This window comes from Lutra lutra, chromosome 3, assembly GCF_902655055.1.
Source record: "Lutra lutra chromosome 3, mLutLut1.2, whole genome shotgun sequence".
In the NCBI taxonomy this organism is placed as follows: domain Eukaryota; kingdom Metazoa; phylum Chordata; class Mammalia; order Carnivora; family Mustelidae; genus Lutra; species Lutra lutra.
In genome coordinates, this window is record NC_062280.1 from 801913 (window position 1) to 827861 (window position 25949).

Below are 25949 nucleotides of genomic sequence, written 5' to 3' on the forward strand. Positions count from 1 at the left end.
ATTAGCAGGTTAGCTAACTATTACTAGTTAAACCTTTAAGTGATGTTGAATTTTATGCACCTGCGCACTCGTGCGGTTTTCAACTTCCTATGTGGTTATGGGCAAACAAAAAAATGTAATTTGAGTCTTATCTCTATGATATTTTAAAATAATTCTATACCAATTACATAGCGTCCCTAACGCCAATCTCTATAACATACATGTAAATAGCTTACCAAAATGAGTCAATAACCATTTATTGACATACAATTTTTTCTCATTTCTTTTCAATTATGTGCCTAATATTTTATGCTGATGAACTTATTTGAATATGATTGGCTTTAAAATATCTCTCAAATTATGTGCCTAATATTTTATGCTGATGAACTTATTTGAATATGATTGGCTTTAAAATATCTCTCAAGGCATATCAAAAGTTTCTGGCACCTAATAATGTGGGTACTCCAGAATTATAATTTTCCTTAATGTTCTTGGATGTCCCTGAAATTCTTTTTTTTCTTAATTATATACACAACTACTTTTCTCTATAGAAATTCATCATATATATATTATAGCACTTATATACACATTATATATAAAATAGCATTTTAGAGAGTTGGTAAAAATATTTTTCATAGATAAATATGTGAATATAAATAAAAAAGTGATTAATGAAAAAATATGTGCTTTCCATTCATCACTGAAGTTACAATTGTCAGTTTGAAATAAAAAATAAAAGCCTTTTCAGAGTATTAGTACACTTGCAAATAATTGTAAATCGTGCTTACATTCTCTTTCTTGAAGATTTAGAATATGGTCCCTGATATTGTGACTTAAGAGCTGTGAGAAGCTGGAAGACTTTGCATCTAAGACCCTACAGTGCATTTTACTGCGAGTAGACCCACGGCAAGTATCAGTGTATGGGCACGATGTGTTTTTACACTCTACACACATTTTTATGCGACCAATAAAAATCTGACTCATCATCAGTTCTATAAATATCTGATCTTAGAATCACATCACAGAATCTCAGAAGTCACATATTTAATTTTGAGAAATGAGCTAGGAATAATAATAATCTGGTATTCTCAATGATATGGCTCTACACAATTACTTCAGAAATCCCTGTAGCGCTCCTCAGACTATATGATGGTCCCCGATTCCCACGTCAACGTGACTTCAGATGTCTACAGACACAGTACCTCACGCAGGTGCCCGCAGTGTGATTCTCTACCTATAGAACCCGGGCGGGGCTTCATCTACTGCCTGAGTTGCTGTACATATTCAGGACTAGTTTCTATAAAGAGTAACTTTATGAGGTTCTTTCTCTGATAATTCCTCTGGTTCTGATTTTGATACACCTGCTAGTGCTTTTCGTCATGCCGAACTTGTATTGTACATTTTCTCTATTAAGCCTGGGCCACCGAGTTCAACTCGTTGTTGAGGATTGTGCCACCAGATGGTGGTCGTCCGCCACGGAAGTCAAAGTTGGTGCCCGTTTCTGTGCTTGTCGTAGTCACACTAGCTCATGTTTACGCAGTACTGTGCCCCAGACATTTGGAGATTATATTACTTAGTAATCACACCAACCTTCGAAAGGTCTTCTCTCCATTTACAAATTACAAAACAGCACCTCAGAAACTGAGTGCTCAGTTCACACCACAAGCACTGGTTGTAGAACTGACCCCCACCTCGTTTTGCGCCAGACTGCCCCTCGCTCATAGTCAAGTGATATTGCCAGAGATCCGCATGACCGAGATTCCTCAACAGGCATTTTAGGTCTAGCACATAAGATTTAATTCTAGAATTTACACTCAATACATTTTTTCTCAAACTGACCTTATTAAAACTGAAAATGTTTCAGCTATGAAAGGTAGGTAATTCTATAGCAACTTCCCAAGTGAAACACTAAGAACTTTAGTTCATTGATTTATCATCTAATTATTCATCTTTACCATTCGCACTTTAATGTATTTCTTAGATGAATCCCACACTAGAATACTCTTTTAAGCAGTCAGCCTATGACCCACCCTTGGCAGAGCGTCCCTGACATGGGGGAGTGATGAGGTGTGGTCTCTCCGGTGCGGTGCCCTGCTGCTCCACGCAAAAGGGATGAGAGTCTATCTTGGTTTTTATTTCTCACCTTGGATAAATCTTGAAAGTTAACAATCCTGTGTTGATCATGGGTCAGACACTGCGCAATCATGGCAGATAAGATAGTACATTGCGGGGCAGTGGCCCCCCCATCATGTAGCCTGTGGACACTGAAGACTTACAAACACTCAAGAAGTTCAAGGCGCTCGGAGAGCTCAGCTTGTCTGCAGGGTCAGGGACAGCTTTCCTGAGACTCGAAGCGGAGACTTAAGCAAAGTGTTACTGACAAGGATCCGCCTAACCCCACGTAACTAGAAGACATGTACGGGGCCGTGGGATAGGAATTTAATCTGATGCAGCCACAGGAACAGAATTGTGGTTTTTTAGTGTATCATTTTTATAATTGACTTTTTGCATTTTATGTCTCACTGTCCCCTCCCCCTGTCCCAGGACGTTGGATAGCAGGTTCATGAAAACATTTGGGGACATGTCATGTCATTCTCCTGGACCTTGTGTGGAAACCAAGAGCTTTAAGGTAACTTGCTATTTAAGAGTCTACATGCTGTGCGATCCTTTCATGAAAAGATTTGGTTTGTCTGGCAGCGAGGAACACAGCCAGACGCTCTGTGCCGTCTCCGTGCCGGAAAACGTGCCAGGTGCTTTTGTGCAGTTTATGTAACAACCATACGAACAGTTTCTGCATCACGTACGTATCAGCTAAGACACTGGGAGTCAGAGCCTTTTCATAACTCATCTAATTCTGCAAAGCTACCATGTGGCAAACCCCAGGCGCGAACTCAGGCCTGCCTGATCGTGAATTGTATGAAAGACACCTGTCTTCCTCCCAGCGCTCCCCGCGAAGCTTCTCTCTCGCTCTAAGGGAATTTTTAAAAAAGAGCTTATCGCTAATATTTTTATTATCAAAAGTTTATTGTAGGGGCGCCTGGGTGGCTCAGTGGGTTAAGCCGCTGCCTTCGGCTCAGGTCATGATCCCAGGTCCTGGGTTCGAGCCCCACATCGGGCTCTCTGCTCAGCAGGGAGCCTGCTTCCTCCTCTCTCTCTGCCTGCCTCTCTGCTTACTTGTGATTTCTCTCTGTCAAATAAATAAATAAAATCTTTAAAAAAAAAAGTTTATTGTATTTCATCTTCCCTGCTGGTTGGACTGATTAAGAAAAAGCCTACTATTGCCTTGTGAGAGAAGTGATAAAATCTTCCACGTTTTTCTCTAAGATGATAGAGCCCTAGTCCAGGAAGTGGCCCACCGCTATAAAAAGACGGCATGACCTTGGCACCTTGTGATAAATGGTATCTTCAAAATCGCATTGATTCTGATGTGGGATCAGCTATTTCAAGATTAAAAGCAAAACAAAAGCAAAGAAACCCCAAAACTGGTTCAGACTGTGCAGCTGGTTTCGTGATCTTCACATCTAGCTTTCAGATTAAAAAAAAAAAAAAAGTTTTCTTAGCCAGAAAGTTTTGGTTTGTTCTGAATTTATGGAGCGATTTTAAACTCCAGCTGAATTACAGATGGTTTATTCCAGTTTCTTGGCGGACTGTACCAGCCTAACAACGTCAGGAAGCTTCGGGTGACCCGGCCCGCGTCTTCTCAGCCTAACTGAGGGACGTCAGAGGAGGTGAGTACTGGAGACCCTTTCTCCTCCCATTTTCAGGACCGGTTGCTTTTTTCCCTTTGGGACTTTGTTCTCTACATTCCTTCTCTTCTCAGCTTCCAGAATATTAGAAACCTTCTTTTTTGATAAGTGAGACAAATGAAGAATTAGAGCCCAGATTCTCATTTTATAAGACACATTATAGTGTTTACTTTGTTAAATAGTGTCTCATCTTTAGGAAGTTTTTATAACAATATTTTATTTCCAGTGACAATTTAAGTCTCCCCTGTGAAAGTGTGAGATTCTTGAGAACTTGGTCTGAGTCATCGCTGCTTCCCCAGTACCTACCGATTTCAAGCACATAAGATGTAGTTATTCCATCTTTATCAAAGGGGAGTACATTGAACGAAATCCCCCTCGAGAGAGGTTGGATATGAAATAAGAATGTGTGTGGAAGTCTTTGGTATGTCGTCAACATACCAACAGAAGCTGTCACTTTTGTTGGTATTGTCTCACTACTACCAATGACTTGAGATCTCCACCAATAATTTACTAATTTGCCACAAAATGCTAAGAAAGAAATATATAATAATAATCACTATACAATTTTCTTCTTGTTCTGTTGCTGATTGTTAGTATTTTATGTTTAGATACGGAGATTCATAAGATTAGAACTAACTTGTATTAAGCCAGATCTCCTAATGTCCTGTTTGACTAGATTCTCACACTGGACTTATCTTGGAAGTTGTTATCTTGAGAATAAGGCAAAAAGTGAATGTCTGTAGTTTCCTTCCCTTTCTCACACTTTTCCCAGCTACAGGATGGCACCAAGGTTCACAGCTGTTTCTACAGTACTTTGCTCCTTGCAACTGTCCAGAGATACTTCTGAAAAAAAAGAAGTCTTCCTTGCTAATGTGACTTTTTTTGGTCTAAGTTTTGTTTTTTGTTTTTTTTTTTTTTTTTGACAGATTACATTTCCTAAGAAGGATGCCACTTCCATAGAAGCTAATTTTCCCACACAATGGAGAAAAACATATTACATTTTTGGGATCAAAATTGAGAGCTTTAACTAGCCGAAAAATATGAATGCTTCTAATATTTTACCTGTAATATCTGCATAATCTTCAGTTTCAAGGACAGCACTAAGAGGGGCAGAGGCACAATCAAGCAGTAGATACACAGACACCCAAAAAATCTGTTCTTTCTTCATTGTACAAATCATCTCTGAAATACAGAACCCAGATATATTTAATTAAAAGTTAATGTCAAATTATCTGTAGGCGAGTAGGAATCTGATGCAAATCTCCAAATGTAAATTTCTATGACACTTAATGCGTCCTGGCCACAGACTCCATGAGTCGTGTTTAAAACATGTGTATATAGCATCCGACATTGTAGATACACAAATGTGCAGTGCGCACGTCTAACACTATTCAGGCATGAGGCTCACAGTTCAACCTCAAAAATGCAAATGAAAATAACAACTGATCAACATGCCTAAGTGTCGCTAAGACCCATTTTTGTGTACAGCTCTATTTGCCACATCTCTCTCGTACCTATTCTTTGTCAGTCAGAATTAACTATATTTTAATATTCTGGCATTTTTCTATTATTTCATTAATGCAACTTTCAATTCCCGACTTCTCTTTCCCATGACTTCAGATCTTTTCTTCAAAAAGAAAGACATTTTCCAAAGTTTTGTCTTTGTTTCCTTTAAAATACATTTGTTTGTATAACCAATTTTCAACCCAGATTTTCTGTGAGACAGCAGACAGAACCGGAAAAGAGAAACTTGTGGCGTTCCAGCAAGTCCTTTACCCCAGTCTCTCACCCTCAATTTAGGGAGTTATCCGATTCCAAAGAGTCTCACAGAAAAGTGACCGGAGTGATAAACCAACACATTTACACTCTGAAGGAAACAGATTTCAGCAGGAGAGTGAGACTTCCTCTTTCAAAATGATTTAGAGACCCACAATAAAAAATAATGGGAAACCACACTGAAATTTGTTTAGGGTCTTTGTACTTCGGATTCAGAGGCAGAAGGAAGTGTGTTCATACAGCACAGGAAGAGAAAAAGCAGCAGCATGGGAACCTGTCCAGCCACGGATGTTATCGGAGTCAGGAGGGAAAGAGAAATCTTATCAGTAAACCTCACAAATGCAAGAACAGATACTCCATCTCAAATAATGTAGAGAATTTTCTGTTTACTCCTCGAGTGAATCATAGCGGTAATATCCAGCATTACGGTGTGTGCAGCTTTATACTGAATAGTGAAGTAATGCCGTTTGGGTTTAAGCTTCATTAAAATCACTAGTGAAACGTACAACCTATTTTTTCACAACACTTTGTAAGTGTTAGCATGTATTTGATTTTCTGTCAGTAGCCACGTTATATACCTTCTATGTCATTCCTAAACTATTTGAGTCCACAAATATCTATGTGTATATATATATGTAGGTGTGTATATATATACATAAATAATTTTGAAGAGTCAATCAGCTAAAGTTCTAGTCTTTAATCTTATGTTTGAAAATGTAGTTTTCAGGGCACCTGGGTGGCTCAGTGGGTTAAGCCACTGCCTTTGGCTCAGGTCACGATCCTGGAGTCCTGGGACCGAGTCCCGCATCAGGCTTCCCTTGCTCTGCAGGGAGCCTGCTTCTCCCCTCCCTCTGCCTCTCCCTGTGCTTGTGCGCGCTCTCTCTCTGTCTCGCTCTCTCTCTCTCGCTCTCTCTCTCTCTCTCGCTCTCTCTCTCTCTGTGTCAAATAAATAAATAAAATCATTAAAAAAAGAAAGAAGGAAGGAAGGAAGGAAAGAAAGAAAGAAAGAAAGAAAGAAAGAAAGAAAGAAAGAAAGAAAATGTAGTTTTCAGAAGGCCTGGGTGACTCGACTCAGTCAGTTAAGCATCTGCCTTTGGCTCAAGTCCTGATCCCAGGGTCCTGGGATCGAGCCCCGAGTCAGGCTCCCTGCTCAGCAGGGAGTCTGATTCTCCCTCTCCTTCTGCCCACTTTCGGCTCATGTTCTCTTTTTTCAAATAAACAAATGAAATCTTAAAAAAAGAAGAAAATGTATTTTTCAAGGACTCTTCTGTCTCCATTAGTTTCTTTCAGATAAACAACCCCTTTGTATTTTGAGTGCAAAATATAGCCTAAGTTCGTGTCCCATCACTTGGGGAACAGGCTAAAGTTGGGTGCCTACGACTTTGATGAGAAATTGGGGTCTCAACCCACCAAGTTACTTTCTTTAAAACTAGTGGCTTATAGTGTCGTTTAATTTCAGTCGTTTCAGACTTTCCTTGGTTGCAAGGATCAGCAGCAGATCCAACAGTTCAGACCGTTTGCGTCCGAAGGCCATGGGCTCCTTCAGTCCCGAGAAGGCGGAAAACCGCAGACGCGAAGGAAGGTTTGGGTGGGAGGTGAGCGTCGGGCGCCGAAGGCCGCCGCGCCCGGGGACGACTTTCAGTCCCCTCAGCGCAGCGCGGGTTCTCCACGGAGGAGGACGCAGCGAACTGCTATTTCCAGGGTTTTCGCCTTAAGAGATTCTTCCTTCCAAACAGTGTGACTGGGGCACCTGGGGCCTCGGAGGGTGAAGCCGCCGCCCTCGGCTCGGGTCGTGATCCCCGCATCGGGCTCTCCGCCTGTCGTGACCTCCGCCCGTCGGATGCGGGAATGACGTCTTCAGAGCAGCGTGGCGGCCTCTTTGCTCCGACGAGGGTCAAGCAGCTCGAGGGCAGCCCCGACGCTTTCCCGGGGCACCAAGCGCCGGTCCCCGCTGGGCCGCGCGCCGGGCAAGGCTGTCGGAACGGGCGAGCGGGGCCCCGCGCGGACGCTGCAGCCTCAGCCTGGCCGTGAGGTGCTCGGGCGCCGGCCGGGCGGGTCGCTTCCAGGGGACAGAGCGCGTCGGACCGAGCGACCCCCAGCCCCGCGCGCGCTGCCGCGGCCGACCCAGAGCCCCAGTTCCAGCCGCGGGGCCGCCCGGAGCGAGGGGCGACCGCAGCGACCGCGGGAGAAACCGCAGCCGCAGAGCTCCGCGGGGGGCGGCCGCGACCTGGGCGCTACGGCGCGGCGACACTCGGGCGCGGCGACACTCGGACGCGGCGACACTCGGGCGCGGCGACACTCGGGCGCGGCGACACTCGGGCGCGGCGACACTCGGGCGCGGCGACACTCGGGCGCGCCCGCGTCACGCGGCGGAACCGCAGGCCAGACGGCGCGGCCGGGCCTTCCGTCGCGTCCCCGCAGCCGCCTTCCCGGCCCCGCGGGAGAAGGACGCGCGGAAGGCGGACGTCCGAGGGTCAGGCGCGGCGACCGTCCGGAAGGAGGCGGCGGCGGCGGCGCTCGGGGAGAGGCCGCGCGGGTCCCGGGGCGGAGACGGGCGGCGCCCGGCGGAGCAAGAGCGTCCCGGGCTCGCGGCCCCCGCTCGGCCCCGCAGACCCGCCCCGCGAAGCCAGTGGCGCGGCGCGTCGTGAGCGCGGCTCGTGGATCGGAAGATGCGGGGTTTCGCGCAAACAGCACCGCGAAGGGGTCGGGCCAGGCGCGCTAGGGGACGGCGGACGGCGGGGAAGCGGACCAGGAGGTGCTTCGTTGGTCGCGATGAAACTCAATCAACCGCGGCGACACGTGCGACAAGAATCCGTAAAGCTGACCGTCGGGAGCGCAGTGACCTGAAGCCCCCGCGCTGGAGGCCGCGCCGTCGGAAGCACTGCGACCCAGAGCCCCCACAGAGCCCTAACTCCCAGGGCTGTCGGTGTGAGGGGGGAGCGTCTCTCAAGGAGTAGGTCTTAAGGAGACTCGAGTTCTTCCAGACGCGGCCCCACAAAGTCCCCGCACCCTTCCTCTCTGTGAGGAACAGCGGGAAGGTGCGAGCGAGGAACCAGGAAGAGGGCCCTGACTCCTGCCAACCCCTTCTAATCTCTAGTTCAATACCAGAAGTTATTTAAGCAAGAATACATTATATTAATGTGTTGTGTTAGTGACTAACTGTGCATTATATCACGTTAAACACTAAGAGAGATTAAGAAACCTAGAGGAAGCCTGATCCTTAGGAATTTACATGTAACCAACTGAACGAAATAAAAATGCAACGTTAAATGCCTAGATAAATGGTCAAGGATCCTTGTATATGCCAGGCACATAGTAGTAGGAAATGAACATAAGTTAAATTATTTAACTTGAATAAAAATAGTATTTATTTTGGGGGCAACAAACTAAAAATCCTAAACTTACCTCTGCTAGCAACCTGTTAAATAACCTTTGGAAATAAATTTATATATATATTTTAATGATTTTATTTATTTATTTGACAGAGAGTGAGAGAGCATAGCAGGGGGAGCAGACAGAGGGAGAGGGAGAAGCAGGCTCTTTGCTGAGCAGGGAGCCCAACGCGGGGCTTGATCCCAGGACCCTGAGACCATGACCTGAGCTGAAGGCAGACACTTAACAACTGAGCCACCCAGGCGCCCCATATTTTTTAACCTGATTTATAAAACACATGATTTTGGCTACATTGTCCTTAAATTCCATTCAAGTTCTAAAAATTTATGCATTTTAATTAGCATATTTTATACACTCCACAGAATAATTTATAGTTATGTTGTAGAACTTACATCTTCCATTCACTTTAATGCTAATCTGCAGCGTCAATTTTATCCTTTTAGGTCAAGATGTGTTCTCAGAATATAAGTTCAGCAAGATGTTATTAGCTGTTATAAAAAAATAAGTGTTCATAGGTTAATACATATTTAAGTCTGAATTAAAAACCTTATGTAGGTTTCTCAACTGTAGGATGTTTATAGGATCCTTACTATAGTAGTGTGCAATTGTATCTTCTATGGGAGAGTATAGTCAATGTATTTCCAAAATTATATGACAAGGGGCTATTTTCCCATAAAATATTTTTGGAAAATTCCTTGACAAATAATGTTACATTTAAGGAGAAGTCAGTCGATTATCTGATCTAAAAAAATATTAAAAAGCATGGTGTGATCTGTGCTTTAATAAAATCCGGCATGGATAGCAGGACGTGGAGAGGGGAAAATTTAAGTGGAACTGGCGGCTGGAAAGTCGCAGAGGATCAGACTGAAACTATGAATGGGAACCGTCAGCGGAGCTACAGGGCCAAGGGCAGGTCCGAGAGACGTTCTGAGTTGAGTATTGCAGAAACTGAGTAACTGAGTAAATACAGGATATGAAGGACAGAGAATTCAAATATATCCTGGGTGATTTATTGTGCTGGGCACACAAATAGGTAAATTAATGTAAGTACTGATTGGTGTGCATAGTAGGGATGAATTCAGTCTGGACAGGTTGTGTTCTAAGTGGACCTGTATAAAGGCAGTTAAAGACATCGGACCGAGCTGGGAAGTGTTTTGCTGAATCATCATCATCGCGAGGCAGGGTCATTTCACCAAGGGAAACGGTGCCAGTAAGTCATTCCCAGCTCCCCCTTCAACTTTACTTCCTACACGTCTTTCCTGTAATTGCTTGGCTTTGTGGACACTGCCTACTAATCCCCTGGCTTCAAAGAAACTGCTTATTTTTAGACAAACCATACTCATTCTAAGTGTACTACACTGAAACTCCTGTTTCTTGTGACAGGAATGCTGTCCTCCAAGACCCTGGAACAGCAAACTCCTCCTTTAGGAGCCTTTCCAGAGATCTCCCCCAGAAGATTTTCTTCCAGCACCAGATTTAAAAAGTAAACACCACTGTTTCCTTATCATTTTCTACCCCAGTAACCTGGTTTTTCTTTTTTAAGTTTCTTTGCCTTTTCAGTACTAAACTGTAGAAGTTCTTTATCTGTTATAGATATAAATTCTATGCCAAATGAAAACATTATATATATTTTATCTTGGTTTATATCTTATCTCTTCTTTTTCATATATGGGTCTTGATGAGCACAAGTTTTTATTTTTAGTAAATTCGATTTTTAAAAATAAATAGTTCAGTAGCTATTAGTTTATCTACAAGTTGAACAAACATTGCCCAGTCACTTTTAGAATACATTATTATCCTCTAAGAAAATTCCCCACCATTAGCCATCACCTCCTTGCTTCCAATTTCTGTCTCCGCATATCACCTAATTCTGGACAGTTCATATAAATGAAATAACGCACTGTATGGCCTTTTGTGTCGAGCTTCTTTCATTCATGTCTTCAAGGTTTGTCCATGTATAGCATATACCAGTATGTCATTTCTTTTTATTGCTGAAAATATCCTATTGTACAGAGATACCATAATTTATCCATTTATTAGTTAGTGAGCATTTGTGCTTTTTCTACTTTTGGGGGACTGTGAATAATGTTATGAACATTCGTGCACAAGTTTTTGTGCAGACATATGTTTTCCTTTCTTTTGGGTATATAACTAGGAGGGAAATTACTGTATCATATAGTAATTCTTCTTAATATTTTAAGGAACTTTCAGATTATTTTTCAAAGCAGTTGTACCATTTCACATTCCTACTAGGAATGTTCTGCTTTGTTTTCTGAATAGCACTTATCACTACTTATATATTTATTTTTGTACATGTTCACTCTCTCCATCACTAAGCATTTTCCATTCAAGCATAGACACTTTATGTAACATTCACAGGTCCATGTTTAGTACCTGAAATAATGATTGAGTAACACTTGGTGAATAAACGAATTAATTGGGATATACTTTGTGACTAAAATTAGGTTACAATATGGATCTTTGGATATATCCATGCAGTTTTATTTATTTCTCTCAGTCCCACCAAAAAATAAAGAGATTAGAAGCAAATGTGACAAGTGGTCATCCATTGGTATTTCTCTTTGTAACAGTGTTTTTCATATTGCTTATTCTCCTTTTCTGGAAGTATGAAATATTTCAATTGATAAATTTGCTTATTTTTTTTAAAGAGAAGGTAAATACAGTAGATTTTGTGTTTGTAAAATTTTGCTTAAGTGGTAGGTATTTTCCAAATCAAAAGAGGAATAAGAATGATTGCTTAAATCCAATCAAAATAAATGGCAGCATGTAGGAGAAAGTGTGTGAAAGAAAGGGAAGTGGTTCTTCACTTCACTAGGAAGTGAAGAGCCAGAAATGGAAAGGAAAAGGGAAGAACCTTGAGATTTTCACTTACTGAGGATATAAGCTTATCTATGAACTTCAAATCAACTATAATCCTCTTAAAAATCTTATCTATATGAAATCTTATACCCATCTTAAGAAAACTGAGGCTAGGAAAAAGGGCGTAACTTTTCCAAATAGAATGAGACAGAGCTAAGGTTGCACCCGTATCCCTGTAACTCCAGAGCTCATGGTCATCTCACCAGACCAAGATGCCTTCCCAACAACTGGTCAGTCTTCAACAATGTCTACAAAGCACTCTGCCTATAAGGTTACTCTGGTTTGCTTGGCAAGTATATCACTGTATAGAGGTGGCTACATTCCTTAGGGAAACCAAGAACCATCAAATCAATCCAAGTAATGTCCCATGCTATAATCCCAAATAATATTTTTTCTTCTTCCCTTCCTCCTTTTTTTCTCTTTCTCTTGTTTTTCCTTCCTTCCTTCCTTGTTCCCTCTACCGTCCAATGCTGTCCCCTCCCTTCTTCCCTCTTTTTTAGATTTGTTTAGCGGTTAACAAAAGGAGTGTGGAATGAGACTCTGCCGTGGGCTCAGTTGTGTCCCCCTACAAGTTTGTATGTTGAACTCTTAACCCCCAGTACTTCAGACTGTGTCCTATTTGGAGATAAGGTCTTTATTTTTTATTTTTTTTAAGATTTTATTTATTTATTTGACAGAGAGAGATCACAAGTAGGCAGAGAGGCAGGCAGAGAGAGAGAGGGAAGCAGGCTCCCTGCTGAGCAGAGAGCCTGACACGGGGCTCGATCCCAGGACCCTGGGATCATGACCTGAGCCGAAGGCACAGGCTTAACACACTGAGCCACCCAGGTGCCCCGAGATAAGACCTTTAAAGAGGTAATTGGGGACATATGAGGTTGAGGTGGGTCCTAATCCAATATGACTGGTGTCCTCATTAAAAAAAAAAAAAAAGAAAGAAAAAGAAAAATTATGATTCAGATACATACAGAGTAAAGACTTATTACCTATTAGCCCAGAAGAGAGACCTCAAAAGAAATTAGTCTGTGTTGACACCTTGATCTCCAACTTGCAGGTCTCAGAGCTGTGAGGAAATAAGTCTCTGTTGTTTAAGCCTCACAGTCAGCAGCACATTTCACGGCAGCCCTGGGACAATGGTACAGACTGTAAAACTGAAATTCCAGCTCAGTAACTGACCAATTATCTGAATTTGATAGTACATCGATCCCCTCTTTGCCTCTGTTTACTCGTTTCTAAAATGGGTATTTCACTAGAACCGCTCTCGGGGGTGTGAGGATTAAAAGGAATGCGATGGGAGTTGACTTTAAAGGCACCGGGGTGGTGACCAGCTCAGCAAACCGCAGCTGTCACAATCCAGGTCAGTAATTCCTGGCCACGTGCCGGGCACAGTGTAAAACGCAGCTCCTGTTCGCGGCGTGTGTCCTTCCTTGAGAACGTTCTCTCAGCCCCTTCGAAGGTCTAAAAAATACCTGAAAATAGAGCACTGATTGGGAAGCGTTCAGGGACCAACTGAGACATTTCAGGTCTCATGTGGTTACGTGTGGAACGGCTGGGCGGCGCGTGGACACACAGCAGCACAGACCTTCGGGCAAAGCGAGTCTTGTCAGGCTGCGGCCGGCCGGGCGGGAAGAGAGCTGGAAGGGAATGGCCGCGGGTATGGATAAGGCTGGGAACTTGGGATTCAAAGAGCAAAAGCTCCCAGAGAATGGAAGGGACCCAGAGCTGGAAGTAGCGCCAGGTTCTAGAGCATCGTTTCAGGAAAGGCGAGAAACAACATGTGGACAGTCACTCAGCTGTCATTCCCAACTTCTGTTGTTCAATCACCTTGTTTTTTTAAGATTTATTTCCTTATCTGAGGGAGGGAGGGAGAGAGAGAGAGAGCACGCAGGGGGAGAGGCAGAGGGAGCAGCAGACTCCCCACAGAGTGGGGAGCCCAAAACGGGGCTTGATCCCAGGACCAAAGGGATCATGACCCAAGCCAAAGGCAGTCGCTTAACTAACTGAGCCAGCTAGGTGCCCCTTATTTTATCATCTTTAAATTAATCTGGAAAAGTTATATACTATGTTTATTTGTATATCATCAGCATGGTGCTTATGTAATTTAAACTTCCTAGCTCAGATTTTCTTTTTCACATATTGAACTTTTTTGGAGTCTAACTCTTAATCTCGAGATCAATGCATACTTTGCCATGTCGAAAAGAAGAAATTCCATTTTGGCTGCATCTTTGTAGTGCACCAGTGAAAGACAGGAGAGACAAAATGTGACAAGCAGAAAAGAGAAAAAAATAGCTTGAAGGATAATTCCAATTTTCTGCTCAGCAGTGGCTAATACTGTCATCCCCTGGTGCTTCGCACTGCCGTCCACTCAATTTGGCTGCCCCTGGGGGAGCCACCCTTCTGCCCACTAACATCTGAAGCCTGTTTTTATCTTTAACCTGTGTGCTTCCTTGGCTTTTTTTCATTTTGTGTCAATTTGCAGTACCCAGACACCAAGGATAATGACTGAAGAAAGAAAAAATTAGGATAAAACTTATGGTAGGAAAGCAGAAAGATTAAAAACCCTATAAGGATTATAATACTTTTCTCTTTATGTTTTGAAGTTCATTTTTTACAAGTAGTATTTTCAATGGAAAATTTCCAAATATTCATAAGGACTAGGGTCCAAAAATGGATTTTTGTTAAAAACTATTTTTAATAGGCTTTCCACTCTTGTTCCTGAATGCAGAGTTTCTGAACTTGACCATCTCAGGGAGAGGTTTGAGAGTCAGACTTTTCTCAGGAAAAGAGTATTTTTTTAATAAATACATTGTGGGAATGCAAATGTTCCGGCAGTTCTCCAAGAGAGGTCTAAGGCTGTGTGACCGCACATCTGCCACTCACCAAACTCTGACAAGTCAGGTCAGGGCCTTCTCTATCACTGTGTTAACTTTCCCCCAGGCCCCACGTTCTTGGGACACCGAGTCATCATTATAAACACTGTTTTGGCATCGGGATTATTTACCTATGAGATAAGATTAAAATAAAGCTACAATGTCATGAGGTTCTGACTATATGGAAATATACACCACATTTATTTTAAGAAATACTGAAAGTACAAAGATATCATTATAAGACATCATTTTTTGTAATATTTTATCATTTTTTTGAGTGGTTTCTTATCGTTCGGCTTCTGTATCTTGACAATAATGCTGTACAGCCCATGGGACAGATACACTGGATTTATGTTAGCAGTACATGACTTGTCTCCCGACGTCACATGCCCAACCGGCTGGTGAGTGACAGAGGCAGGACTCAATCCCGGACTTTCCCAGAGATTTCCTTAAAATAAGCAAGACTCACGTGACAGAGATGAAATCCGACTCAGGAAAATATAATTCAATATCTTAACTACTTATATCTGTCTGTCTTTATTTGTCTTTGAAATATTAATCTTCATTGTGAATCAGAGACTATGACTAGGAAATATCACCAAAGGAACTACAAGATAAAAATCAGTTTCTCTGGTTTGCTAATCCTTTAAGTGTAATTCATTAACCAAAACAAATTTTTACTGTTGTTATTATTATAATTTTTGATTTATTGAGTTGCCTAAATGTTTCTATTCCTGGTTTAAAATATATACTTCATTAGTGATTATATTTAATACTGTGTAAATATTTCTACATCATTCTATCCATATATATGAGAAGTTGGTTTTTGACTCAACCTACCTAAGCACATCCACTAAGGGCATAGGTCAAGGCCTTAAAAATCCTGGGGGGGTTGTCCCTTACCTTGAGAAGAGGACACAGAAGTTCACCCAGCAGTCAAAGACCCAGGGAACAGAACGAGTCTACACAAAGGGACATCTAAGAGAGGTGCCTGAAAATCTATGAAGTATCATATTTTCCTTTTTTCTCCAAACTTTAGAGGAAATAGAAGCTACATCTACAAACATTAAAAAAAAAAAAAGTCTTGACTAAAGACCAAATCTGAAGGAGCACGTGGCTGGCTCCGTCAGTCGAGCATCGGACTCTTGGTTTTGGCTCAGGTCATAAACTCAGGGTCCTGGGGTTAAGCCCCGTGTCAGGCTCTACCACTCAGCAGGGAGGCTACTTGTCCCTCTCCCCCCACCCTTCTGCCCTTCCTCTCTCCCCCTCAAAAAATTAAATAAAATCTTTAAAAAAAGAGAGCGACAGCAAGAGAGGTTCATATGATATATAATATTATTGCAAGTGGAAACGGTGAGAAGTGGGCTGATTTGTCAGTAAAATACAAGGTAAATTCAAGCTAATTTGATGGTTAAAATTACATGGAGGATGAGGAAGAGAAAATAATCAAGCACAGCTACAGTTCCAGATTTAACAACGGTGTCAATGAATCGTTCCAGGCAATGAGTCGAGAAGCCTAAGACAAGGAACTTGTTGCTTCAGGAAAGTGATGAATTCCATGTGACGCAGTTTGAGTTTGAAATGTGTGTGAGACATTCATAGTGTAAGGACCTATTTAGCCAGAGCAACTCCATCTCGGTTAAACAGCCATTTTGTTGTTTGTGCAGTAAACTTAAACTGACCCTGTCCCCCCCCAACCCCCCAGAGGAACTTACTTAGAAGCAAGTCCGGGAAACCGGTACAATATGGCCGGCCAGTCCCTGATAACAGAGCCCAGAATACAAGGACGAGTCAGGCCAGGTGGAGACATCCAATCGGTAAAGCACACATACTGTCTCCCTAACCACCGAAGAATGTAAACCCCGCCTTTTGGGCACCAAACTGGAGCGCCAGTTCTGACCAGAGTGATAGGTTAGTTCAAACAGCTACTGTAGGGTAAACTGTAATTCAACCGGCCACCTGCCTGTGGCCTAACACGACTGTGCCATGTTACCGTCTCACTGGCCACCGATGTGTGGCCAGGCTTTTGCTCTATAAAGGTTAGTCTGTGAGGCTGGGAGGGGTCACACTCTTCGGAGGCGGCCCTGACCAGTACGTCTGACTTCTAATACTCAGCATTAAATAAAGCTTTAAATAACGTTCACCTTGTCTCAGTCTCGTTCTTTAATAACGGACCCTGACAATAGGAGCCATAAAACGAGAAGCCCAGGATGTAGACGTGGAGCTCCGGGCAGATCTCTCTGCGGGAGACAGAAACGTGACAATCAAAGTGTAAAAGCTCATTACTTCCGTGGACTGGAGTGGATGAAAGGGACTTTGCACGTACTTGTACGCATTTGCTCTGCAACAGGCATTCTTCGTCTTCCAGGTGGTTTTACAAACTTTAGTTTCTGTAATCTGTGAGTACGAGGTCAGTGTGAAGACTGGAAAGGGATACCCTAGAGCTAAAGTCCACAGAATGAGGAAGAGGAAAAGAGATCTGAGAAGACAGCTAAGAACTCGCCAGGGAAGCAGGAGGAGACCTGGCGAAGGAGACCTGGCGAGCGACGCGGCAGGAGCGTTAAGGGAAATGCGCACTTCGAGCCGACAATGTCTAAAGCACAAAGGGTTCAAAGTAAGGCAAGAGCTAAAAAAGCACGCGTGGGGTTTTGTGACAGTGACATTGTCATCACCCTTGCAAAATTACAGGGGATTTGGTTCGGTTTCGTGGGCAGCAGCAGGTGAGCTATCGAAGGGGCTGGAACAGAGGCTATGAAAACAGCAAGTTAGGATACCATTTTATGAGTGTATCCTGAAAACAAGGGAGAGCGTTGTAAGGGAGACTTTTGTGGAGGGTATAGTTTTTTTTCTACCACTAGAGAGAGGGAGACAAAAGCTAAAACAAAAATAAAATGAACAGAGCGGCCCTGGGGGGCTCGGTTGGCTACGCTCCCAACTCTTAATTCCAGCTCAGGTCATGATCTCAGGGTCCCGGGACTGAGCCTGTCGGGCTCCACACTCAGCACGGAGTCTGCTTGGGATTGTCTCTCTCCCTCTGCTTCTGCCCCTCTCCCCACTCCCACACATGCTCTCTCTCTTTCTAAAATAAATGAATCTTTGAAAAAATAAAATGAATAGAGGGCCCTGGGCAACAGGTGAAGAGGGTCTAACTTTGGCCTGAAGAAAAGAGTATATTCCATTAAAATAACATGTTCTCTTTTTTTCTGGGGGTAGGGAGATAGAGGGATGCGATACATGTCCAAGCGTGTGCATGTACGTGTGTGTGTTGAGAGTTGTTAAAGGACAAGTACAAAGTAGATTTTCTTGCTGTGATTCAATTTTCTAGGTGAATGAGAGGTTGAGATTGTTCAATGTCAAGAAGTCGTGGGCTTTTTAAAACGTGAGGGTTTGATACTTGCTCTAGATGAAATAAAAGGACATATTGAAAATTTCTTATTAAAGGATTTATGGATTTCTGGAATCCAAAAATTATCGATGCATAACAATTTATGCCTCAAAATCAGTGCTCCTTCTTTCTCTCCAGATATAAAAATTAACCTTTTGAAGGATTCAGAGTTGGATTTTATGAATCGGACAGACATAAAAGACAAGAAAGGCGAGCCTTTGAGGAGTGTCGGCCTGAGGAAATAGACAAGTAAAAATTGCTGTTCGTGCAGAAAAAATATGCTCTAGTAAGGGAATATGGATTAGGCCAGTGAGATTATGGACATATTTTGAACTTTTTGTAATGATTTGCTTATTTATCGTAGAGAGAGCGACAGAGCGCATGTACAGGAGCAGGGGAGGGTCGATGGGAGAGGGAGAGCAGCAGACTCTCTGCTGACCAGTGCCCACTTGCTCGGGGCTGGGCCTCACAACCCCGAGATCAGCACCTGAGTTGAAATCAAGAGGGGGATTCTCAGCCGACCGAGCCCCCGGTTGCCCCTTATCTGTGGCGCTGGAACTGCCGTTTCCGTGTCTTACTCGCTGTGTTTTCAACAACCGTTCTTTAGCGCCTTTCACCGGATCAGCCGTCTGTTCAGACTCCGGTTCTCAGGGAGAGATAGCCGAGTACCGCCCCGGGAATAAATTTACTAATGACAAACTCTTTATTAATGCACATTCATGGGTGGTTCCACTCCCCTACAGGGGTTGGTTTAATGGTCTCTACGTGATAAACCGCTAGCCAACGACGCGAGAAAGCAAACACGCCACCTTCCAGGGATGGGCTCTTTTGAACAAGATCCTTTCTCTAAATGGAGCCACGCGGGAAAGGCCACATGATGTCCCTGTTCACTGGCCTCGATGCGGTGCCTTGGCTGAAGCAACCATCATGTAAGACTGAGAATTACCTGAAATAAAACTGCATGTCAGGGGCCCTGGGGGGCTCAGTCGGTTAAGCCTCTGCCTTCCGCTCAGGTCGTGGTCCCAGGGTCCTGGGGTCGAGCCCCTCATTGGGCTCCATGCTCAGCGGGGAGCCTGCTTCTCCCCTGCCCGCCTGCTGCTCCCTCTGCTTGTGCTCTTTCTGGTCTCAAATAAATAACTAAAATCTTAAGGAAAAAACTAGCTGCTCCAAGTGATGGAGAGAAAAGGACAGAAGAACCTGGCTTTAACCGGGCTTGAAGGCTGTTACCTCTCTGCTTTGCGGGTAAGACCGTGTAACCTGCTACGAGCCTCACTTAAGCTGGTGGTGCTGCGGCTTTGTCCCGCCGCCAGCCGGGTGTGACCCCACGGGCAGTTATTTTGCTTCCACAAACTGGTTATGAATCAATTTGTTTCAACGGCTTTTACTTGGAGGACGTTTAGGAGATGAGGAGATAACACCTGTACCACAAAGCCCAGGTCAGAAGCCCTTTCCTTATCATAAAACTATCTGACATTAAAATAATGCCTGCTGGGGGCGCCTGGGTGGCTCAGTTGGTTGGACAACTGCCTCGGGCTCAGGTCGTGACCCTGGAGTCCTGGAATCGAGTCCCGCGTCCCGCTCCCTGCTCAGCAGGGAGTCTGCTTCTCCCTCTGACCCTCATGCTCTCTCTCTCAAGTAAATAAAATCTTAAAAAAAATAAAAAAGTAAAATAATGCCTGAGGTTTCGTTATAAAAGAGTCAAATTTTTTTTTTAAAGATTTTATTTATTCATTTGACAGAGAGAGATCACAAGCAGGCAGAGAGGCAGGCAGAGAGAGAGAGAGAGGGAAGCAGGCACCCTGCTGAGCAGAGAGCCCGATGTGGGGCTCGATCCCAGGACCCTGAGATCATGACCTGAGCCGAAGGCAGCGGCTTAACCCACTGAGCCACCCAGGCGCCCCAAAAGAGTCAAATTTTTAAAGTTTTTTTTAAAGCAGTTTTAGTGTCTTTTTTTTTTTTTTTTTTTTTTAAATAATCTCTCCACCCAACATGGACTGAAACTCACCACCCTGAGATCAAGAACTTCGTGGTCTCCTCCGTCTACTGACTGAGCCGACCAGGAACCCCTGCACAGTGAAATTTTTAGATTATGTTTCAGAAGTACATTCAGAGGAAAGGTGAAATATGGGAAACAATGAAGGAAAACACAATGCTTTGGTAAGTAAATAATATTAGAAACACAGAGTGGTTCAAAAAGAAAACAAAACCAAAACCACCACCAAGAAAACCTTCTGAAATAATTGCAGACTATTGACTCCACTCAGGTTTACCTAAAGATTGGCCAATTCTCTAGGAAAACATCTCTTGGGTCTGGTTCTTATTACAGGAAGTGACATTTCCAGAGATTTGTGTAATGTAAAATTCCCTAATGTTAGTTCATAGGTCAAATCCTAACAGTGATCTGTAGTTTGGATTGTGACAATCTCATTGATAAAAAGCTTTGTTACTCTTTCTTTTACATTCAGAAGCAGCGCTCAGATATGATTTTATAAAGTTTCTTCTAAAAATAATAATTAAAAGCTGTTCACCATGTAGGCCTAACTTCTTCTTGTCATGTACAATGTAAGAAATGAAAGTAAAGAAAATCCCATGGAAAGGAAATGGTGACACCAGGGAGAAAGAGTGAGTATCTTCATGTTACAAATAGACGACATGTATAAACTATTTATTTAAAAAATAAACAAGGGGCGCCTGCGTGGCTCCGTGGGTTAAAGCCTCTGCCTTTGGCTCGGGTCATGATCTCGGGGTCCTGGGATCGAGCCCTGCATCGGGCTCTCTGCTCAGCGGGGAGCCGGCTTCCCCCCGTCTCTCTGCCTGCCTCTGCCTACTTGTGATCTCAGTGTCAAATAAATAAATAAAATCTTAAAAAAAATTTTTTAAAAATAAACAAAAACTTAAGTGGAGAGTGTGTATACAACTAGAGATAAAAGAAACCATAAGGGGGCACCTGGGTGGCTCAGTGGGTTAAGCCGCTGCCTTCGGCTCAGGTCATGATCTCAGGGTCCTGGGATCGAGCCCCGCATCGGGCTCTCTGCTCAGCAGGGAGCCTGCTTCTCTCTCTCTCTCTACCTGCCTCTCTGCCTACTTGTGATTTCTCTCTGTCAAATAAATAAATAAAATCTTAAAAAAAAAAAAAAAAGAAACCATAAGGATAAGTATTTTTTAATGAGAACACTGAATCCCAGAAACAGATTTTTTCCCCAAAGTCTTACATTTGCAAATTGGTGGAATTCCAATTCAAACATAGGAATTTTGACCATTCAGGAAAAGGCAACGGCACTTTCTCTTCTCACAAGAAAGACCCACTGTTCTCGCAAATATCTTCCTCTTTTTTTCCCCTAAAGTGAATTTCAGATTATCTACATTTTCTAGAAACTAATATTCATCAAATTGTAACTAGGGGATTTTTATTCTCTGTTTTGGGCCTAAGTCTTATAAATAAACTAAGTCAAGAAGAAACTTATCAGTTAAAAAAATTAAAAAAAATTTTTAGGGGAACCTGGGTGGCTCAGTCAGTTAAGTGTCTGCCTTTGGTACAGGTCGTGATCCGAGGGTCCTGGAACCAAGTCCCAACAACTGGGTCCTTGCTCAGCAGGGAGTCTGCTGCTCCCCCTACTTGTGTGCTCTCTCTCTCTCTCTCCACTAACAAATAAATAAAATCTTTAAATTTTTTAAAACATTTTGTGTGTATAATTTTAAAAAAGAAAAACAACCTCCCTCTAAACAATAATAAGAAATATTAATTCTTACTGCTAGTTAAGAGAGAGTAGAGACCTGAGAAATAGAGAAGGAAAATTGAGACGCGATGGGAGGAAAGGAGGAGAGTAAAGAGATAATTAAAAGTTATGATAGGGGGGCGCCTGGGTGGCTCAGTGGGTTAAAGCCTCTGCCTTCGGCTCAGGTCATGATCCCGGGGTCCTGGGATCGAGCCCCACATCGGGCTCTCTGTGAAGCAGGGAGCCTGCCTTCCTCCCTCTCTATCTCTCTACCTGCCTCTCTGCCTACTTGTGGTCTCTGCCTGTCAAATAAATAAATAAAATCTTTAAAAAAAAAAAAGTTATGATAGGGAAAATGTAAATATGTAAGAATATTTCTAAAAATCTTCAAAGTCTGAAGAGAATATGAAATGGATCTTTTAATACCAAAACTACAGTGGGCAAAAGGAAGCCAAGTAGAAACACATGATAAAGGAAATAATGCCAAATACCACGGATTCTTCATGATATATTTACCCATAATAATCAAAAGTCTTTTAGAAAAATATGCATGGAATTATTTTCTCTAAGTTTTACAGTTAAATTCATAAGACTTTTTTTCAAAAGAAGGCGGCATTAATTTATTTGAGTTCATCTTTCCTCATCACGGTGACTCTGATTCCCATACTAACCCAGTTTAGTTAAAAGGAAGCTTGTCAGAGGTACTGTTTTCATTTCTTTTTTTAAAGATTTTATTTATTTATTTGACAGAGAGAGAGAGATCACAAGTAGGCAGAGAGGCAGACAGAGAGAGAGGGTGAAGCAGGGTTATAGAGGAGGAAAAGGGTTATTACTTCCAAATATTATCTAAAGTTTTCATCCTTGGGCACAATAAACTGCGACTGTTGGTGACCATACCCATCATGAGTTCAGCTTCCCGGAGTCGTCGTTATAAAGGAATAGGCAGCCCCGGGGAGCTAAGTCAAGCACTTCTAGGAACCATGAGCGTGTTCACCTTTAGCTACTTCCGTTCAAGATGCAAAATGTCAGACCCATGAAAGAATGAGAGCTACGGGCCCAGGGAATGAAAGGCAATGGTGCCACTTCTTTTCTGATTCAGAGCATCCTACAAATAGTTCTCTTTTTCCCCTGGTTCCTTAAAACTAATGCTCATTATATTACATTTTTATAAAGATGAGTTAGTTTGTCCAAATTATCATTTCTTTCTTTCTTGTCCAAATTCAACCTAATACATACTCATTTAACCAGGAATTGGGTAACATCTTCTTGTAAATGCCCTACTTAATTCCTTTGATTGTAATTTTCTGAGAATAGAGAACAGAGTGTTGATTTTTTGGTAAGCTACTTTAAATCTGAATGATTAAATTGATGTATACATTATTAAAATGTATGACATTGCATACTTTTTGTATCATGCAAAGAATCTAATATATAAAAAGTATAAAGCCTGGGAAAGCCTGGGTGGCTCCGTTGGTTACGCATCTGCCCTTGTCTCAGATCATGATCCCAGGGTTCTGGGAAGGAGCCCTGCATCAGGCTCCTTGGTCAGCAGAGAGCCTGCTTCTCCTTCTGCCTGCTGCTCCCCCTGCTTGTGCAGGTGCTTTATCTCTGTGTTTCTCTCTCTGACAAATAAACAAATAAAATCTTAAAAAAAATAAAAAGTAAAAAATAAAAGGCGTATAGTTAATGCTCAACTTTGAAGATACTAAAAATTGAATCTGCTTATTCAAGGGTAATAATAGAACTGAAAGTGATCTTGAAATGATTTAATCTCCTCTTTGGCTTCTCAAAAAGATCTTTTCTCAAAGATTTCTTTTTCATGGGATAACTTCATGGCTTATCTCACGCCAAAAACCTTATAAAGAGGGGCGCCTGGCTATCTCAGTTGGTAGTGTATGCCACTCTTGATGTCAGGGCTGTGAGTTTGAGCCCATGTTGGGTATAGAGATTGCTTAAAAACAAAAATCTTAAAAAAAAAAAACTTTATAAAGATAACTTCTTTATTTTGCCATCTCCAGGACATATTACTACTTGTTTCTCTTTTTAACCCTAAGTCTATATATTGTTTTCTTTAGATGTTTAATCACGTCCCAGATATATCCTTCATGGTGACATGTAAGCTCCTGAGGGAACCTACACACTCCTTTCTAAAATGCAGATACACATACGCACACTTTTTCACACACATTTCTGAAGACCACGCGTGGATGCCCGCTCCTTCCTGTCTTTTTAAGTGAGGCGTCCGGTAGCTATTACAAGGACAGATGGTCCCTTGTGTCTCTCTGGCTCCTCAATATGGAGATGGCTGTATGGAATACAGCAAGTGATAGTGGGAAGAGTAAAGCTGATATAACAGTGAAACGGCAAACGGTCATTTCAGGGGCCTTTAGCTGTTTTAAGGGCTGTAATTAATGAATGCAATCCTAGAACGGCTCGAAAGGAGATGACCACTATAGAAAACAATCTCTCCTGCCGTGTGAATTGAAGCTAATCTAAATTCTCTTGATTCAACATCTTTCCTCAGGATTTCCTTAAGAGAAAACATACAAAAAGAGGTTAATCCTGGGAGGTCTGGAACCGGATGTAATAAAATTGTTGGCACCGAAAGGAGGGCCTAGGCGTTTCTAGGAAAAACGGCTTATTTCACAAGTTTTCGATAAACCACAGTAACATCAGGATGTGGACGGATAACGACTTCTCATTGTGTAACTGCTTCCTTTCCTCGGGGACTGAACTGCGCTAAACGACCTGAAAACCTCGGCACTCAAACAGGACGTGCAGAGACTCGAATAATGCACCTGCTCTCGCCCATGACTACGGAGTCAAATCCTAATGCTTAGTATAAATCTTGTCTACAACATTTACTGTTTGGGATCATGTTTGCTCCACCTGGTATAAATGATTGCGTTCTGAGGGGACGTCAAGCATCCTCACTGATACACGTCACCGGAGTCGCGGAGAGAGAGGACTGTGCCTGAGAAGGAAAGTGGCCCCCGAGGGAGCCTGGTCTGCGCAAAGTAGTGACGACGCCAGGGCCTGTGGCTACATGCGCAAACATAGAAGACTTTCTTAACATTTAAATCTGCTTAAAAGATGATTAGCTCCCCAGTTTTGACAAATGAATCATAGTCATATGTTAATAAAAGGAGTTTGGAACAAATGGCTAGTCTTTCCAGCTTCATAAATTTTCTGTAAATCTAAATATATTTAATTAAAAAGATTTGTTAAAAGATAACTCACTGAAACCGAATAATGACAGTGTGTCACTAATAACATATATGAAAACAAGATGTATGACTACAATAGCACAAAGGCCAAGGAAGGAAAAGTAGAACTTTACTGTTTGAAGTTTCTTATGCTATAAGAGAAATGGCTTAAAATCTCTTGAAAGTAGACTGGGATATATCAAAGCTGTATATTCTAAGCCCCAAACAACTGTTAAAATAAAAATAATGATAGCAAATAAACCAACAAAGGAAATAAAATATTATCATACATAATACTAAATTCAAAAGAAGACCCCAAGTAAGTAAAAAAGAAAACAAAAATAGGACCAATAGAACAATAGCTTAATGAGAGACTAAAATCCAAACATATCAATTATGACATCAAATGTAAATGCTCTAAGTTAAAGGCAGATAGTGTCTGGGGCACCAGGGTGGGTCATCAGTTAAGCGTCCCACTCTTGATTTTGGCTGAGATCGTGATCTCAGGGTCCTGGAATCAAGGCCTGTCTTGGGCTCTTTGCTCAGGGAGGTTGGCTTCTCTCTCTTTCTCTCTCCCTCTGCCCCTTCCCCCACTAAAGCAGGGGCGCGCGCACACACACTTTCTCAAATAAATAAAATCTTCAAAAATTAAGTAAAGGCAAATTTTGACTGACTGAGTAAAACATCAAGACCAAACTTATGTTGCCAAAAAGCCCATTTTATATACGAACACAGAAGGTAAAGTTCTTGACGCAGATTGATATAAGAATAGAGAAGGTGAGATTACTCATGTCGAGAAGGAGGTTTCACATCATTATCAAATAAGTATAAGTTAATATTATAAACAAATTTATGCCTATAAATTTGACAACTTAGATAAAAGCACCAATTTCTCAAAAGACACAAACTACCAAAGCTCACTGAAGAAGAAATAGATGACTTGAATATCCCTATAGTTATTTTTTAAAAATCAAATTTTGTAATTACAAACCTTTCTACAA

The 25949-nt window shown here is 42.4% G+C and overlaps 1 protein-coding gene across 9 annotated transcripts in view; it reads right to left on the bottom strand.

Moving 5' to 3' along the window:
- The window catches only part of TFPI (tissue factor pathway inhibitor), a 90269-nt gene that overhangs the window by 34913 nt on the left and 29407 nt on the right, over nucleotides 1-25949 (bottom strand). For 7 of the 9 annotated variants that reach the window (XM_047721370.1, XM_047721374.1, XM_047721376.1 and 4 more), the window contains 2 exons: nucleotides 9287-9382; nucleotides 4788-4907 (listed from right to left, as the gene is read on the bottom strand). In XM_047721370.1, coding sequence (XP_047577326.1) covers nucleotides 4788-4905 — 118 coding nt within the window. In that variant the 5' untranslated portion in view covers nucleotides 4906-4907; nucleotides 9287-9382. The remainder of the gene's footprint in view (nucleotides 1-4787; nucleotides 4908-9286; nucleotides 9383-25949) is intronic. The other 2 variants (XM_047721375.1, XM_047721373.1) reach the window with 2 other exon arrangements.